The sequence below is a fragment of the Amblyraja radiata genome, chromosome 3 (assembly GCF_010909765.2).
Source record: "Amblyraja radiata isolate CabotCenter1 chromosome 3, sAmbRad1.1.pri, whole genome shotgun sequence".
Taxonomy (NCBI): Eukaryota; Metazoa; Chordata; class Chondrichthyes; order Rajiformes; family Rajidae; genus Amblyraja; species Amblyraja radiata.
In genome coordinates this window covers 97,962,048-97,980,593 of record NC_045958.1, presented here as the reverse complement: position 1 = coordinate 97,980,593, position 18,546 = coordinate 97,962,048, and the positions used below count along the sequence as shown (strand labels likewise).

The 18,546-nt window shown below is 41.3% G+C and overlaps 1 protein-coding gene across 8 annotated transcripts in view; it reads right to left on the bottom strand.

The window, feature by feature from the left end:
- Positions 1-341: 341 nt before the first annotated feature.
- The window catches only part of adgrl3 (adhesion G protein-coupled receptor L3), a 618,558-nt gene continuing 600,353 nt past the window's right edge, over positions 342-18,546 (bottom strand). For 3 of the 8 annotated variants that reach the window (XM_033018408.1, XM_033018410.1, XM_033018409.1), the window contains one exon: positions 1,600-2,402. In XM_033018408.1, coding sequence (XP_032874299.1) covers positions 1,600-2,402 — 803 coding nt within the window. Of the gene's footprint in view, positions 2,403-5,827; positions 5,920-7,247; positions 7,377-18,546 lie in introns of all 8 variants that reach the window. The other 5 variants (XM_033018407.1, XM_033018414.1, XM_033018411.1 and 2 more) reach the window with 4 other exon arrangements.

Below are 18,546 nucleotides of genomic sequence, written 5' to 3'. Positions count from 1 at the left end.
AAAGACGTTGGCTTAGAAGAGGCAGAGAGACCGTTGGTAACCCATCCAACAGAGGTCATGCTGATCACCAGGTAGAAACGAAAATCACCTTCAGCCAATTCAGATTTTGTAAATCTGTAATCAGTGATTTATTTGTTGGGAAACAAGAGCCACTTTACAACAAGTATTAGTAATGAGGGCATTCAACTTGAAAACCATACAAAATGGATCATAAATTAAAAAAAAGAATGACAAATTGTGCTAAGGTCATTACTGAAGGGATGCCCGTGTCAGCTAATTAATACCAAATAAATAAATTTCCTGCGAGGGAACGAGAGGAAAAAAAAGATAGAGAATTCATCTTTTTTCACTTCAAAATAACTTTCATTTTAATAAGTCAATATTTTTACCACCACGGTACAAGTGCCTAGTGCTTTGACTAGTTTTAACACAAAAATGTTTCTACTTTTTATTTCTCCACATGCATGAGTTCCACTATTTTCTACCAAGAATCCTTGGTGTCTAACAGAGTGCCTTGCTCCCGTTGTGGACCTTTGTTGCTTGAACACATTTAGGAAATAACATAGTGCATTGTAAACAAAAATGTACCTGCTGTAAATTCTAAAGTTTTTAATTTTTTTTTTGTTGGCAAAAAAACATGACTTCACTTCAAAATACACAGCGAGAGAAAAAAAAAACCTAGAACAGTTTTAAAAAAACGTCTTTTTTTTCTTCTCTTAGTAGTTGTGATCACCTCACTATCAAAATGAGCTTTATAAATCGTGTTCTTCGGAGGAACTGCCAGGACAAATAAAAGCTCAACAGAAAGAGTTATGGGGGGGAAAACACTGCTCCTACTGGCAAGACAAAACTTGCAAGACCAGCACAACAGAAACTGTCTTGTTCACTACACCAACAGGGATATAAATTCAGAGGGGGGGGGGGGGGGGGGGGAAAGCATACTACATTATATGTGCAATGCTGAGTGTCTGTACATAGAATTTTTTTTTCTCTCTCAAAATTCTCATTAGTTTTATAATCAGAATTATTACAGCAAAACATAAACATGTGTCTAGCATATGATTCGAATAGTTCCCTTTCTTGGAGATTTGGACAGGTTCCTTTAAATCGGAGGAGTTCCGCAGCTCTTCCCACTGCGACTCATCTACGCTGTGAAAGACGACCACAATTGATATACAGTGAAAATAAAAACAAAAAAGAGAGGAAAAAAAAAAAGAAAGCAATCCTTAGCCTTGCACCAGGGCAGCGGACACTGACCTACACCAAGCTTCAGTTAGAAGTCCTTGAGAAAATAGACACAAGGGAAAAAAGGATAAAAACTTTGCATTATTGAAGGAAGCAAAATCGAATGCCATTTCAATATACACGTCCAACCCTCTCAATCAGTTCAATAATATTTTATTTTAGTTTTTGCCTTAAAACAGACTATTTATTTTATCATCTGCTTCCCCTGTAGTGCCTTGCTAGGTTGGTCTGAATAAAAACATCTCAAAGTAGTTCAGCAGTATATGAACAGCATTTAGATTCAAGCATACACAGATCTTTTTCACTTGCGTCTGGGAGACCAGAACAAGGTGTCCAGGGTTAGTCCGTTTTCCCCTATAGACTGGTGACCAAGTGCGATGGTCCCTTTGAATTCCCTTCAGGCGAGGAGCATTCTTTGTTGGGAGGAACTATAAATCCATCACTGCTTCCACGTCCCAGCTGGTAGTAATTGAGAAGTTGCTGTTCATGGTTCCTGGAGCCCAGATTCGGCATACTTTTATAATACACGTCATCACCCTCGCTACTTTTGGTTGGTGGGGCAGCGCTTTGGGTCTGGGGGGCGCTACCATCTGCCATGGGCACACCTGCCAAAGCAGGCATACTGGTGTACAGAGAATCCCTGTTGGGCGACTGCAGTTCTTGCGTGTGCTCGTTGGTTAACAAAGGAAAAAAGCTCTCGCTGTGATCCTGAGGGATCCTCCTCCGAATGGGGTAATGTTGGGCCTGGTGGCCCTCGACCGAATGCGCCCTCTGCGGCAACAGGGGGGCGTCCGACTCCTCGCGGATAAGCTCCAGTCCAAGGCTCTCGTCGTGGTTGAACGAGGCGGCGTCGTCGAGAACGACTGCGTCGTCCTCGCTGCCGTTCCCAATGTTGTTCACCAGCTTGTTCATGAGGTTCCGGTTCTGTTCGTTGGCACGCTCGTGGTTGTTGAGATAGGAGGGGATGTAGTTGGAAGTGAGTTCTTTCAGGATCTTTTTCTCCAGGGCTGTCTCGTTGTGGTTGTAGCCACGGTCGATAATTTGCACGCAGTCGCTCAGGTATTCTCCGCTGGCAATGCTGTAGCTGTTGCCATGGTTACCATTCAGTGGTAGAGTATCCATGACAGTTGTATCCCTGGCATTGTTCAGCAACACCTCTGGAAGAGAAGACCAAGAAGCACATTAACCATTACTGTACATGTCAGCTGCTGCCTCATAGGAAGGAAGGGAGTTCACACAATCTTGGGCGACAGATTAAAGATCATACAAACAAGAATAATAATTGTACAACAATTTATTCAAATTCTTCAGCAATCAATATCGAGCATTACTTCTCTTTAGCCAGAGGGTGGTGAATCTGTGGAGCTCATTGCCAAAGATGGCTGTGGAGGCCAAGTCAATGGGTATCTTTAAAGCGAAGATTCAAAAGCTTTCAAGAGAGTTACATTTTGCTTTGGGCTAACGGAATCAAGGGATATGAGGAAAAAGCAGGAAAGGGGTACTGATTTTGGATGATCAGCCATATCATATTGAGTGGCGGTGCTGAGCAAAGGCCGAATGGCCGACAAATGTGCACCTATTTTCTATGTTTCTTGATTAGCAAGGTTAAGTAGATAAGGTAGGAAAATGGGATTGAGAAGGTGATATAGATCGGTTAGGATTGAATGGTGGAGTGGACTGGATGGACTGAATGGTCTAACTCTGCTCATATGTCTTATGGTCTTATGCATGGCTATAAAAAATGAATGTATGATAATCATAGGGTCATTTACAGTGCTCAGGAAAGATGTACACCAGAACATAGGTGCAAACGTCACATGCCCTGTATTAATAGACAAGGAAGGGAAAACGTGGGAAAAATTTTGGTGGGAATAATTTCTTTAACAACTGGATGCAGTCAAGAAATATGAGCCAAATATTTAACATGGAGTTCAGGGCACATTTGTTTACTTACTAATTACCATAAAATCCTTGAATGTTTTCAACCAAAATGAACGGCATAGATAGGGTAGATAAGTCAGAATATTTTTTCCCGAGGATGGAAACATCAAGTACAAGGGGGCATAGCTTGAAGATGAGAGGGGCAAAGCTTAAAGGAGATGTGCTGGACAAGTTTGTTTTACACAAAGGGCAGCGAGTGTCTGGAATGTGCTGCCGGGGATGATGGTAGAAAGAGATACGTTAGTGGCATTTAAACAACTTTTTGGATATACACTTGGATACGTAGGGAATGGAGGAATTTGGGTTATGTGCAGATGGATAAGTGATGGTCTTGGCACCATGTTTGGCACAGACATTGTTGGTCGAAGGGCCTGGTCTTGTGCTGTACTTCCCTATGTTCTATGTAAAATGTTGGTGCTGGAATATGACGAATACATATTTATTGGACAAGAGTATTGAAGAATATAAAGCTAATGCATGAGAATGGTGTTCAGTCTGACGTTCGTCACATTCCTGTATTCAATTGGTAACCAAGAGGCAAAGCCCAATCACTGAATCCAAGAATCTAATTTAGTGATATAAAATACATCATGATATGTCATTGGTTTATCAGAATCACATCCCAAGATGGGCCTGGATCAAGTGAGAAAATCCCACAAATTATTAATTAAATGGCCATGTTTTCGGAATCTACTAATTTATAAGAGCTTCTTCATTGAGCTGCAGTATTCACCATTTGAAATTGCAGACCCCATTTTAAGACGTGGAATACCAACAGATTAAATTATACGCTTAAGAAGTTAAATTATAAGATGCTTTATGAGGTATTATTTGGATAAAGTGGAAATTTGAATTGTCATTACTTTACAAATACATTACCATATGATAAATGAGACTAGAAAGGGGCAGAATGATGGCGCAGCAGTAGAGTTGCTGCTTTACAGGTTCGATCCTGACTGCGGGTGCTGTCTGAAGAGTTTGTATGTTCTCCGCGCGACCTGCATGGGTTTTCTTTGGACACTCTGTTTTCTCCCACACTCCAAAGATGTACAGGTTTATAGGTTAATTGGCTGTGGTAAATTGTAAATTGCCCCTAGTATGTGTGGGATAGTGTAGTGTTAGTGTGCAGGATAATGGGATAGTGTAGTGTTAGTGGATTGCTGGTCAGCACGGACTTGGAGGGGGAGGGGGTGAGGGGGTGGGTGGGTGGGGGACAAAGGGCCTTTTTCCACGTTGTATCTCTAAAACTAAAACACAACTAAAACTAAAGTCAAATGAGGATAATAAAGGCCCAATATTGCACATTTCTATTGAATTGTGAATTTATTGAGAAAATCTAATTCATATTTGTTAAAGATGGTAACAAGCAAAGAGGGAGAACTAACTACATGGATGTGTCAAAATGAGGTTAAAGCTTAAATTTACAATTCAGGAATTATGGAATTTTTCAGTTCAACTATTGTATTGATTACTTAAGATTCCAAAGAATTGTTGTACATCTAACTGGACACACGAAGCACAGACAATTTAAGCAGCACAATGGTGCATGTAAATATAGTTACAAAAGCCAACTTGAAAAAATAGCAACAGCAAGACCATCCATTTAAGAAAAATACAAAATGGTTCCAGTTAGCACAACTGAAGGTAAGTGTTTTCAAATTCAAATAAAAATAAATGAGATAATCTATCAATGAAAGCAGTTTCTACTGAAGATTACTCATTACGCTATTAATAGGTTGCATAGGGACTTCTTCCAAATATGTTTCACACCTTAGATTAATGTAATAACAGACCGATCAATGTAGGTAGACACATATAATTTGTTTTGCTTCCTTGGTGAAAACATTGATCTCTCCAGTGTTCAGTAACTATCACAAAATTTGATATGTTTAATTATTCTCTCTCCACTTCGTCCATACCTGAGGGCTTTAAGCGACCATCTAACGGTCTTTCCCCATGCATGGTCACCAAGCACTTTGTGAATCAAAAAGTAAATAGGTAACATGTTCACTGTGCGCAGGGCACACTGCATGCATTAGCATTGTGGATTAAAGGTGAACATGCAGAATTTCTCACTCAAGGTAAGTGAGGTTAATTGAAATTTAGTTCTATCCAGGTCCTTTTTTTTGCAGGTTCGTGGAAATGTTCAAAGCAGATGCACCATCATCCTGAAGATTGCAGGACCGGTGTAAAACTTAACTTGAAACCAGGGTGTGTTGGGGTCCAGGCTTATGCTCTCATGGAGGATTACAGTGCCAAATCTTAACACAAGGACATTGGACAAAATGGGGAAAGCAATTCAAATTGCTTTTAATTAATTTCAGCAGGGTCTCAATTGTTTCCAATGTCATGGGCAGTAGATGCCCATTTTGATCATGAAATTATCCGCTGGGTCAGAAAAATGGACAGCGTGGAAACCCTTAACAATAAACATACATTTAGGGGGCAAGCTAGATTCTGAATGAGTTACATCCCTGTGTTGGATTTTTTTTTAATCACTCAATCAAATTTATTGTAATTCATCTCAATAAGTATGGATGCAAAGATTCACTGGAAAGCTACCTAAAAAATACAACTGTAAACATTTCTGCAGTTTAAAAAATATCTTCTTGATCAACTAAAGTTAAACCACAATTATCACCTATGTTTGGCTGGAAGAGAATGGTAACTAAAGAAATTACATTTGATATGCAATGTTTAGTTTTACTCCCATACTTGTCTCTCTGTAGGGCTCTAAAGGACAGCATGAAGAAAAGGAAAGAAAAAACACAAGTAAGCATACAGCGACAGTAGAAGAAACATGAATTAAAACAAATAGATTGATGGTATGCAAGAAAATATCTAACAAATCGCAACTTCACCGCACATAATCCAGTTACTTTAAACACTTCTAAAGCTGGAAACAAACATTTGCACAATTTAAATGACAACAGCCTGTTTTTAAACCATTCAGTTCAGAAACCACCCATCCATATTTTGGAAAACCATTTCAAAGAAAGCAACCCTTTCACCGGCTCATTGTAATCAAATCAGGGATCAGACTTGAAATTGTGTGTTGGAAGCAATTGCAGATGCTGGTTTACACCGAAGAAAGAAACAAAATGCTGGAGTAACTCAGTGGGTCAGACAGTCTGAAGAAAGGTTTCGACCCAAAACGTCACCTATTCCTTTTCTCCAGAGATGCTGCCTGATCCGCTGAGTTATTCCAGCTTTGAGTCTATCTTTGAGGCTTGACATCGTTTTGGTTTGGTTAATTAGCAATTATTTAAACAGTGCAACATCGTGGGATAAATTTGCATCTGTGCTGGTGAAAGTGTTGCAAAACACAAGACCCCTTTGGTTGGCCTGTAGAGGCTGTACAAAACCATCCAAATTTATTGCAACTACGTTTTTTAATTCAGTCGCATCACACCAGTGTTGCAGATCATGCAGATTGTTAAACTTTGTTAGTAGTTTTGTGAAGCTCTTTTCCACATGTTCTAATTTGTTGATTAGATGATTAAATTGGTAGCTTCATTGAAAATTGGCATACTTTCCACTGGCTTTCTCTGCATACATCCGAAAGCAACTTGGCTTGAAATTTAAAAAGACACGCATACAAAGCCAAAAAAAGTTGCATGTATCACCATCTATACACAGTCAAGCCCCCTTATTACAAAATGATTAAGAGGACCAAAAAACAGTTTGAAATCGTGGATGAACGTTGCAGGTTCAATCAGGAGACAGCAGAATATTTCTTGGTTAAAGACACATTTGAGTTTTTTACAATCTTGAACGAGGGTTAACTGTATATTGGTAAACTGGTGAGGGCGCAGTTTACAGCTTCAAATCAAGAAGCTAATTAATCTTTTCACCCAAAGCAAGTGAATCAATAATTAGTGAAAAATCAATACATCCAGCAACACAAGATCATATTCAGTCTCAATAAAAGAGAGTTCATTTTGAAACTTAAATATTTTGTTGAAAGTTTTTTTTTCATTGAACTCATGTTTAGGTATACAGCCTCCACAGCAACCGGGTATAGCATTGTAAGCTTAGCAAAACGTTTTTGAGGAGCACACCTTGCGTGTTGTACATGCTGACTGAGGGGTTGTTATAGACTGCGGAGTCCCCAAGCAAAGTGTTATAGGGATTGTTAGTGCCATGAGGACGAAGCAGAGCATTGGTTATTAGATGATTAGCCATGGCCCCTGCAGCAGCCAGACGGAAAAAAGACAAACAAAGAAAAAAAGATCAATCAGGCAAATGTATTAAAAAAAAAAAAAATTCTTAATGGCAAAAATTGCAGTCACAATATTAAACAACAAGCTGAATACAACTCGGCCTGAAATGTTGAGATTTACAAAGTTAACAAATGCTTTTGACATTGTAATCCATCTACAGATTGCAGAACATGACAAATGTTGTTTTTCTTTAGAACCTACTCTGTAAAACTAATATATTCCGACGGTTATTACTTCAATTCCTTAGATTTACCCTCAGGTACATAGTAACATCAAGCCTCCAATAAAAATAGTAACTTGCAATCCGACCGATTTTCATTCTCCTAACTTTAATCATTCCCATTCCAATTTGTAGCAACAGCTTAAAAGGCTTGCATTGTTTATCTCTTCAATTATCCCAGAATGGAAACCCAGTTGAGAGACACGTCACGGAAGAAACATGGACTTGCAAGGGAGTGAGGAGAAAAGCAACAGTGGAAGGTCAAACAGTGAATCGGCATCCAGGCAACCTTAGCAAATAAGCAGACAATCATTATTGTACTCAGATTGACGATGACAGGGATAAACAGTGTTTCAGAGTTGATCATTCCAGATACTTTCCCAGGATCATCTCTAATAAAAACAAATAGAGATTTCCTATAGAGATCTGACAGAAACTGAATGTAATATGTAGAATGTGCTTTGTAGAGTCATAGAGTGATACAGCTTGGAAACAGGCCCTTCGGCCCAACTTGTTCACACCGACCAACATGCCCCATCCACATTTGTCCCACCTGCCTGCATTTGGTCCATATCCTTCTAAACCTATCCCAGAGCTGCCAACTTTTGTCAGAGCATTTCAGTATTCTAGTACCGGAAAATCAGTATTTTGCTGAGGAAAGTATTTTTACGCGCTGAAAAAAAGTGCTGTTTTTTATGTGCAGTCATACCCATGTAAGAGTACAAGAATGCATAACTTTGTTTCGAATTGACATTTCTTCTACGCACCTTACTTGACAGTGCGTTCATTGCCATCTCTTTGTATACTGCTGTTTGAACGGCGGCTTCCTGCTTTTAGCACCAGATGATGATGCATTTTCGAAGCACCCCCTCCCTCCCTCACTCTCTCTACCTCCTTCATCTTTCCTTCCCTCTCCCTCCCACCCTCCCTCTCTCTCTCCCTCCCTCCCTCCCTCTCTCTCTCTCCCCCTCTCCCTTCCTCCCCCTCCCCCTTTCCCTCCCCTCCCTCTTTCCCTCCCACCATCCCTTTCTCTTCCTTCCTTTTTTTCCTCCCTCCCTTTCTTATTCCCTCCCTCCCTCTCTCCTTCTCCCTCTCTCCCTCCCCTAACAGTCTGTGACCCATAGCGCTGTGGCCATAGTGTAAAGCCCATAGCGCTTTGTGTAAAAGCAATAATGTTCCAGCAGGGAGCGCTATTTTTAGAACCCATAGCGCTGTTTGTTTGAATTCCCACGCATTAAACTGACAGCGCTGTTTAAACCTGTAGCGGGACAGGCAGATCAAAGCTTACAAAAATAATCATCCAGATCTTGAAATTTAAAATACTAATAGATTTAATCTGCTATAATTTTTAGAGGTACAGTATGATTTTTTATATCCTTGCATCTTGTAAGCAGCAAGATGAAACAGGAAGTCGGGCCGATTTAAAAAAATCCGTATTTTACAAAGCAAATCCGTACATCCGTATTCTGATCGCATATCCGTACAAAATACGGACAATACGTACTACTTGGCAGCTCTGCTCTCCCATCCATGTACCTGTCTAGATGTTCCTTAAATGTTGTGATGGTACCTGCCTTAACTACCACCTCTGGTAGCTCGTTCCATACACCCACCATCCTTTGTGTTAATAAGTTACTCCTCAGGTTCCTATTAAATCTTTCCCCCCTCACCTTAAACCTACGACCTCTGGTTTTCAATTTCCTCATTGTAGTTCCAGATTAACTCTGAATTCTGAATTGGGGTCCGGGCAGAAGAAGAACTGATTACATAAAATGTTAGGACTCCACAGTGCAGCACGCCACCTCTTGATGTCCATTAGTGCATTGATACTTGCAATAACACTCAAGTTCTGTGCCAGGAACCATGTGACCCAATTTCCTATTCACTCAGTGGCATCAGGACAAAGGGAAAGTGGATGTGGCAACAGACTATTATATGCACTGACAAAATCAGACCCAATGCTTCAAAATAAAATGTCAACCAAGCACTTGCATTGGACTTTCCCATTTAGTGAAACCAGGTTTATTTATTGATCTGGGTTTTATTTTTCAGACCATGAAGCAACTCACTGAGAGAGAGAAAAAAAATCAGTTAACAGTGATGAATATTTATTAAAACTAAAAATAGTCTGGTAATAACAAAGACTGTTGGTATCAGTTAAGAGAGAATAATGCTATTAACCATGGTTCAGTACATCGTGACCTTGGCCTGGCAGCAAATACTGAATGTTGAAGGCAGTATGTGTTAAAGGGGCAATTTAATTCAAAATAAAAGCAAGAGGACAACTATCTGTGGGAGAGAACACGCACTGTGAAGGTCTGTCACGACTTTATCCGTGACTTTCATTTGAGAACAACTAAAATTATCCCATAACTTCCATGAATTTTAGTTTAGTGATACAGCACGGAAACAGGTCCTTCGGCCCACCGAGTCCGCACCGACCAGCGACTCCCACACATTAACACTATCCTACACACACTAGGGACATTTATACCGAAGCCAGTTAACCTACAAACCTGCACGTCTTTGGAGTGTGGGAGGAAACCGAAGATCTCAGAGAAAACCCACGCTGGTCACGGGGAGAACGTACAAACTCCTTACAGACAGCACCCGCAGTTCGGATCAAATCGGATCAAGGGTTTCTTGCGCTGTAAGGCAGTAACTCTACTGTTGTGCCGCCGTGCCATGCAATTTAATTTAATGAAAATATGACTATTCAGATAAGAATAGCTGTCTATGGAAATCAATATCGTGTATGGTATTTATAATTCATTAAATAGAATCTTCACAAAATCCATTACTCCTTTATGAGATACTTCATTAGATAGTGCTACACATCTATACTGCTTCAAAAAACCTACGCACTTATCTTTTCAATCTTATCAGGTTTAGATCAAAATAACTGGCTCAATCAAATCTATTATTGTTTGTATTCAAAATGGTGAAGAATATTCAACTTAAATCATGGGTAAATTAGACAAGTGATAACAATTGAGTTTGGAGTGCTGTATTTAAACAAGTTCCAGTGAAATATAGATAGGTAATGTAAATTTCACTAGAACAGTTTAGTGCCAACTGGCCATGCCTAAAAGACTTCTTCCATACATTTTGCATATTTTTATGGGTTTGCAAAATTAAATTGATAAAGGCTCATACACTTTGAACTTTACACCACTCTAATACATTGAGGGATGAAATTGCACAGAGCCAGCTTTAGTTCAGTTTAGAGATGCAGCGTGGAAACGGGCCCTTCGGCTCACCAAGTCTGCGCTGACCAGCGATGCCCGTACACAAGTTTTATTCCACATCCTATGTATCTTACCTACCCCTAGATCCCTCTGCTCTACAATACACCCCAGGGACCTACCATTCACTGTGAAGGTCCTACCTTGCTTTAACTTCCCAAATTGCAACACCTTGCACTTATCTGCATTAAACTCCATTAGCCATTCCCTCAGCCCACTTGCCCAGCTGATCAAGATCCTGCTGTGATTTTTGCAAACCATCTTCACTCTTAGCCCACTTTACTGTCATCTGCAAACTCACTAATCTTGTCTTTCACATTATCATCCACATTGTTGGTAAAAACCACAAACAGCAATCGTCCCAGCATCAATCCTTGAGGCCTCCAGTCCAAAAAACAACCTTCCACCATCACCCTCTGCTTCTTTACATGAAGCCAATTCTCTATCCAGACAGGTAGCTCTCCCTTGATCATCGGCTATCCAATTCCAAAGCAGCCTTCCATGCAAAATCTTATCAAAGACCTTGGTCAAGTCCATATGAACTCTTCTACGGCCTTGCCCTCTTCAACCTTGTTGGTTATTTCTTCAAAAAAGTAACCGGCAGGTTCAATTTCTGTGGTTGACATGAAAGGATAATCAGATGTTTCTGAATATTCTCATCTTTCACCTTTATAAATAAAATGTTCAGTTGGCTTCCTTCCAAGGCCGAGAACATTCTGTTTCCAAACATTATACTCCATCTACTATCCTCTTGCCCATTCAGCTAACTGCTTGCAACCGCTTTGCATTCTCCTCAATGTATTTGTAAATAGCTGTGATACAAAACATTAATCCTTGGAGTGTCCAACCCTAAAAAATATCTCAGGTGTTTCCACTGCCTATTTCCTAAGAGAAAATGTGGGTCCTTCAAAAGTGATAGGAGCAGAATTAGGCCATTCGGCCCATCAAGTCTATTTTGCCATTTAATTATGCCTGATCTATCTCTCACTTTTAACCCTATTCTCCAGCCTTTCCCCCATAATCCCTGACACCCGTACTAATCAACCCATACTAATCCTTGTTATAGATCTCCCAGCCACGTGAAATTTCATTTCAACATTACTCTGTCAAGCTACTTAAAACATTTAATATATTCTGTCCTGTCAAGACCCCCCACAAAAAAGTGGCCAAGTTAAGGCCTTAATCTGAAGGCCATCACAGATACAATGTCAGAAGGAGAGTCTCGACCCAAAACATTATCTGTCCATTCAACTCCACAGATGCTGCCTGACCCGTCGAATTCCTGCAGAACTTTGTTTTTTGCTCAGGTTTTCGGCATCTGCAGTATTTAATTTTTTTAAAGTTTAATTTAGAGATACAGTGCAGAAACAGACCCTTCAGCCCACCGAGCCAGCGCCGACCAGCCATCCCCGCATATTAGCACTACCCTACACACACTGGGGACAATTTACAAAGCCAATTAACCTACAAACCTGTACGTCTTTGGAGTGTGGGAGGAAACCAAAGATCTCGGAGAAAACCCACGCGGTCATGGGGAGAACGCACAAACTCCGTAGGGACAGCACCAGTAGTCGGGATCAAACCCGCATCTCTGGCGCTGAAAGCACTGTAAGGCAGTGCCTCTACCGCTGCATCACCGTGCTGCCTCTTATCTCTTGTCTTGTCTCTCTCCATGAGTATGATGTCCTCAAGTCACGAAGAGAGCAGCCCAGTATCTGTGTCAGGGCAGTTAAGAATTGGCAATAAATTGAGCCATTTTTTTAGATTACAAATTATATTAAGACCGTCACCGCTAATATATTTTGGGAATAGGACCTTTATCAGCATATGAACTAAACAAGGTTCAGATGGAATTGAAAAATGCTGGCCAGGCAAGGCAGTCTTTACTTCAGCTCTGTCTTGTAAACCAGTGGAACACGAGATTGCAGGCGTGATTTTCAATGGTGTATTCAGGCTTTGAACCAGGTTCAGAGCAAGACGCCATTGTCGTGAAGGGGCTGAAGTGCGAGCTGGGAACAGACACTGAAGATGGTGAGGGAGTTTATGGTCACTTAAGTTGCTTGGTAACATCTATTAATTAGACCACAAGAGAGTTTGTTGCATGGGTCATGACCCACCAGAGCCTCTGACTGGTACTGGCTAAAGGAGATTAAATGAGTTGTAGCTGGGGATATTGGGAGCTTCCCAAAATGCTACTGCAGGATCTTTGATACGCAGCAAGGGACTGATAGGGACACTTTGACAAGACATCATCTAGCTCACAGAAATCTGCTCAGGATTTCAAAAGGCAAATGGACATTAGAGGATGTTGAAGCTTAGAAATAAGGAGGCTTAGTTACAGATATGGAGGGTGTGGCTGAGGGCACAGATGCCATGTCATGCATCGTTTTGTTCCTTGTATCTCTTAAAGGATAAATTAGTACTAAAATGGAACAGCAGTCACTTTCTATACCAGGGGTTCCAAACATTTTCCATCCCGTTTAACCCTGGCAACTTTAATAGCACATAACAATTTTATTTCACTTATTTGTGAACAACTAATGATGAACAGAACAAGGGGTCACAGTTTAAGGATAAGGGGGAAATCTTTTAGGACCGAGATGAGGAAAACATTTTTCACACAGAGAGTGGTGAATCTCTGGAATTCTCTGCCACAGAAGGTAGTTGAGGCCAGTTCATTGGCTATATTTAAGAGGGAGTTAGATGTGGCCCTTGTGGCTAAAGGGATCGGGGGTATGGAGAGAAGGCAGGTACAGGATACTGAGTTGGATGATCAGCCATGGTCATATTGAATGGCGGTGCAGGCTAGAAGGGCCGAATGGCCTACTCCTGCACCTATTTTATATGTTTCTATGTAACAGAACCAAACACAGTCGGTCAATGAGAAAAAATATGTACAAATCCAGAACCAACAAATTTACCCCCTGGGTTGGTGAAATTTACCCCCTGGGGGTAATTGTAATGGGGTAAATTTACCCCTGGTTGGGAACCCTTTGTCTATACCAAAGATAGACACAAAATGCTGGAGTAACCCAGCGGGTCAGGCAGCATCTCAATAGAAAATGGAGAGGAGATGTTTTTGGGTTGGGACCATTCTTCAGTCTGAAAAGTCCATTTGCTCCAGAGGCGCTGAGATTCACAAAGGAAACCTGAGCGGACATCAGAAATTTCATGATAAAAGATTGTGACTTGCGATGCACTCTGTTTCTCTCTTCACAGATGTTGTCTGGTCTAAATTGCTTCAGAAAACAGATTAAATGACTGAAGTAGAATTCAGAACACAGACATTACAATTAATTTCCACTTCACTGTTACCTGATGTGGTGAGTGTTTATAGCATTTTCTATCTTTAAATCAAATGAAATGGTTTTTACCTGGCTAGTGACAAATTACATTCCCCACTCCCTTTTGAATGCAGAGCAGGCCGAATCGTTCCAGTATATCAGAAGAGTAGGGCAAAAGAGAGACGTGCGTTACTTCCCTTCTGAGAGAAAGGACCTCTCACTCTGTCTAGTCTTTCTCCACGGTAAAATAATACTCAAAGTGCTGGAGTAACTCAATGGATCAGGCAACGTCTCTGGAGGACTTGGATAGGTAACGCTTCAGGTTGGAACCTTTCTTCGAACCTTTGGTTGCCTCTCCATGTTCTCCAGAGATGCTGCCTCATCAGCCAAATTAAATCAGCACTTTTGTGTTTTTTTGTAAACCAGCAACTATAGTTCCTTGAATCTCCCTTTCCCCACTTTGCTAGATTGCTCAGCCCACAAGCCTTCCTTAGCCTGCCTCTGAGATGTAGATTTCTCTATTAGTTTAGTTTAGAGATGCAGCCTGGGCCCATCGAGTCCACACCGATCACGACCGCCCGTACACTAGTCCTATCCAATACACTAGGGACAATTTACAGGAGCCAATTAACCTACAAAACTAAGTGTGGGAGGAAACTGGTGCACCGGGAGAAACCCCACTAGGGTCACGGGGAGAACGTACAACTTCCATACAGACAGCACCTGTCGTCATGATCAAACCCGGGTCTCTGGTGCTGTGAGGCAGCCAAACTGTGTCTGCTCTCTTCTTGCATGCACTAACACCCATTATAGAAAAATTATGCATGTTTAAATTGGTTATGAAACTTGATTCCATTTCAGAAGTAAAGTTCAGTGAACATTTGTTATTAAATCACAAGTGTGTTTCTACTCTAGTGGGTCTGGCAGCGTCCACCTGACCTTGAACAGAACCGGGTGAGTGAGACCTACCAACACCATTTCATTAAAACTACTTCTCATCAGTGCATGAGTGCTAAACCTCCAGGCGACTGTACCGCATCTCTGGGCAAGGTTAAACCACAGTAATCATCAATTAGGACAAATTTGTGGGCTAATTCCAGACCTTCACATCGATGATTTTTTATTAGCACTCATTTCGTGCCTATTTTCAACCTTTCTGAAAAGGCTTGAATTAAGGATGTAATTCTGTCAAGGGAGAAGATTACAAAACCTGCTTTTTCTTGATATTAAATCATGTTTTCTATTGAGATGGTCTGCACATTGGATGGAATACTTGGCTGTATATCACTCCACCTGCAGCTTCAGCATGAAGCCAATTATTTTAGCATTTAGTTTGCAAATTAAGAGAAACCAACCATTTCATCAAACTGCCATCCCGGAGTCTATTACTGCATTCATCAATCTTGCTAAGTTTGCAAGTGCACGTCTTGCACCTTGCTTTATTTTTAGGCAGATCATAACGACAGTCCACAGGGAACATCCTGAAAACCTTAACATTTTAAAAGTCAGAGTTTGGAATCAGGATCACAATTTTGGATTAAAAATAACACTGTAATACCTTGGCCAAATATTCCAAAAGGCTTTCTATATTCAAAATAAAAGGAGCTGTCAGGCATGAACAACAGTGAAGAAATTAGCTCGACTGGGAGCTCTATAGTGCAGCGTGCCTAAAGGGCCTGTCCCACATGGGCGTCATTTGTGTGTCACGCAGGTGGCGTGCGAAGATTTTGTGAATCCCAAAATCCTGGGGCGCCGCGCGCGACCGTGCATCACTGCCTACGCCACCACACCTCACCACGTGCCATGCGCGCGTAATGCATGCATGCGCGCATCACGCACGCATCGTGATGTGTAAATTATGTCGCGTAAATGACGCGCAAATGACGCCCAAGTGGGACAGGCCCTTAAGTGTTTAAATTCATAGATGCATGAAACTCACATGTTTACGTTTAAAGCACACAGAGTATGGGGGGGGGGATGTAAATTATTGCATCCTGAAAAATTGACCCCCTCCCTGTGAAATCAAAGCACCTTATGTGAGACACACACTCAGTGGTACACATACTGTAAGCCGGTTAGCATTGACCGTGCCATAGTAGATATGGTTGAAAGCTTCAAGTTCAGAGGAGTAAATATCACCAGCAACTTGTCCTGGACATAACATATCAGAGTAATGGCTAAGAAAGCACACCAACGCCTCTACTTCCTTAGAAGGCTTAGGATGTTCGGCATGTCTCCACCAACCCTCACCAACTTCTACAGATGCAGCATAGAAAACAATTTATCAGGATGATTCACAGCATGGGTAGGGAACAGCTCCATCCAAAATCGCAAGAAATTGCAGAGATTTGGGGACGCAGCAATGAAACATCACAGAAACCATATGTAGGAACTTCACATGCTGCTTTACTCCACAGATAGGCACAAAATGTTGCAGTAACTAAATCTCTGGAGAAAAGGAATAGGTGACTTTTCGAGTCGAGACCCTTCTTCAGACTGCTAGAAGGGTCCGAAGAAGGGTCTCGACCTGACCACGCACCTATTCCTTTTCTCTCAAGATGGTGCCTGACCCACTGAGTTACTCCAGCATTTTGTTCCCATTGCACAAACCAACCTCCCTTCCATTGACTACATTTACACTTCACACTGCCTCGGCAAGGCCACCAGCATAATCAAGGACCAGTCTCACCCCGGTCACTCCCTCTTCTCCCCTCTCCCATCAGGCAAGAAGTACAGAAGTATGAAAATACACACCTCCAGATTCAGGGACAGTTTCTTCCCAGCTGTTATCAGGCATCTGAACTATCCTACCAATAACTAGAGAGCAGTCCTGACCTCCCATCTACCTCATTGGAGACACTGGGACTATCTTTAATCAGACTTTACTGGACTTTATCTTCCACTGAACATTATTCCGTTTATCATATATCTGTACACTGTGAATGGCTCAATGGTAATCATGTATAGTCTTCCCGCTGACTGATTAGCACGCAACAAAAGCTTTTCACTGTACCTCGGTACACATGACAATAAACTAAACTCCAGAGAAAAGGAACCAAAGGTGACAGACTTGAAGCCAACATTTCATCATTGGAAGAATGTTTATTAACTCTTCATGTATTTTGCTATATGAATAATGAGCTCCAGCCACTGTTTCTTTGCCATTTAAAGTCATAGAGCTATGCAATACACCCATGCTGACCTGAATGCCCCATCTAAGAATCTCATCTCTACCAAGTTAGGCACTTCAAGTGTTTTGAGAAATATTGTTTCCATGCTGTCTCATAATGAATCTCAATGACGACAATTAATAGAGAAATCACCAGTGTGATCTTTCATGCTGTAACTGCACCGCTATCATTTTAAATTTACTTGTTATATGGTGCTCTACAATGCAGGGCAAAGTCCAACTTCACAAAGATAACAAGTGGGAGATTCGTGGAGAAATCGACAGTGGAGGTGCTACACTGGAACTCAAACAACAAGTGAATCCATCAGAAAACTGTCATCAAACTTCTCAACTTCTCTTAATTTAACTTCTCAAATTTTCCACAAAAGAAATGTACATAGAAACATAGAAAATAGGTGTCGGAGTAGGCCATTCGGCCCTTCGAGCCAGCACCACCCACCATTCAATATGATCATGGCTGATCATCCAAAATCAGTACCCCGTTCCTGTTTTTTCCCCGTATCCCTTTATTCCGTTAGCCCTAAGAGCTATATCTAACTCTCTCTTGGAAACATCCAGTGAATTGACCTCTGGGACTGGTTTACTGGGGATAAAGTAATGCATCTATGCTTCCTGGTGGTCACGGCCATTGTGTTACAGCCAGTGCTTTTATTTTTAATGATGTGTAGGAAGGAACTGTGTAGGATCATTATCTATGTATCTCGTTTCCCTTTCCTGTAACTTTGAGTCTGAAGAAGGGTCTCGACCCGAAACGTCACTTATTCCTTCTCTCCAGAGATGCTGCCTGTCCCGCTGAGTTACTCCAGCTTTTTATGTGCATATCTATTTTTTTTATGATGATACGGCATACCAGCACCTTTAGAAAGCTAAAAGCTAATTCGATGCGCAGCAGCCAAAACCATTGTGTGAACTGTTATCTGTGTAACTAGCATCTTATTGTCCACCAATAAAGCAATGATTGTCTGCCCATTGATTATTAGTTTAGTTTAGTTTAGTTTAGAGATACAGTGCGGAAACAGGCTTTTCGGCCCACCGATTCCGCACCGACCGCCGCACATTAACACTATCCTACACACAAGGGAAAATTTACAGATACACCAACCCAATTAACCTACAAACCTGTACGCTTTTGGAGCGCGGGAGGAAACCGAAGATCTCGGAGCAAACGCACATGGTCACGGGGTGAACGTACAAATGC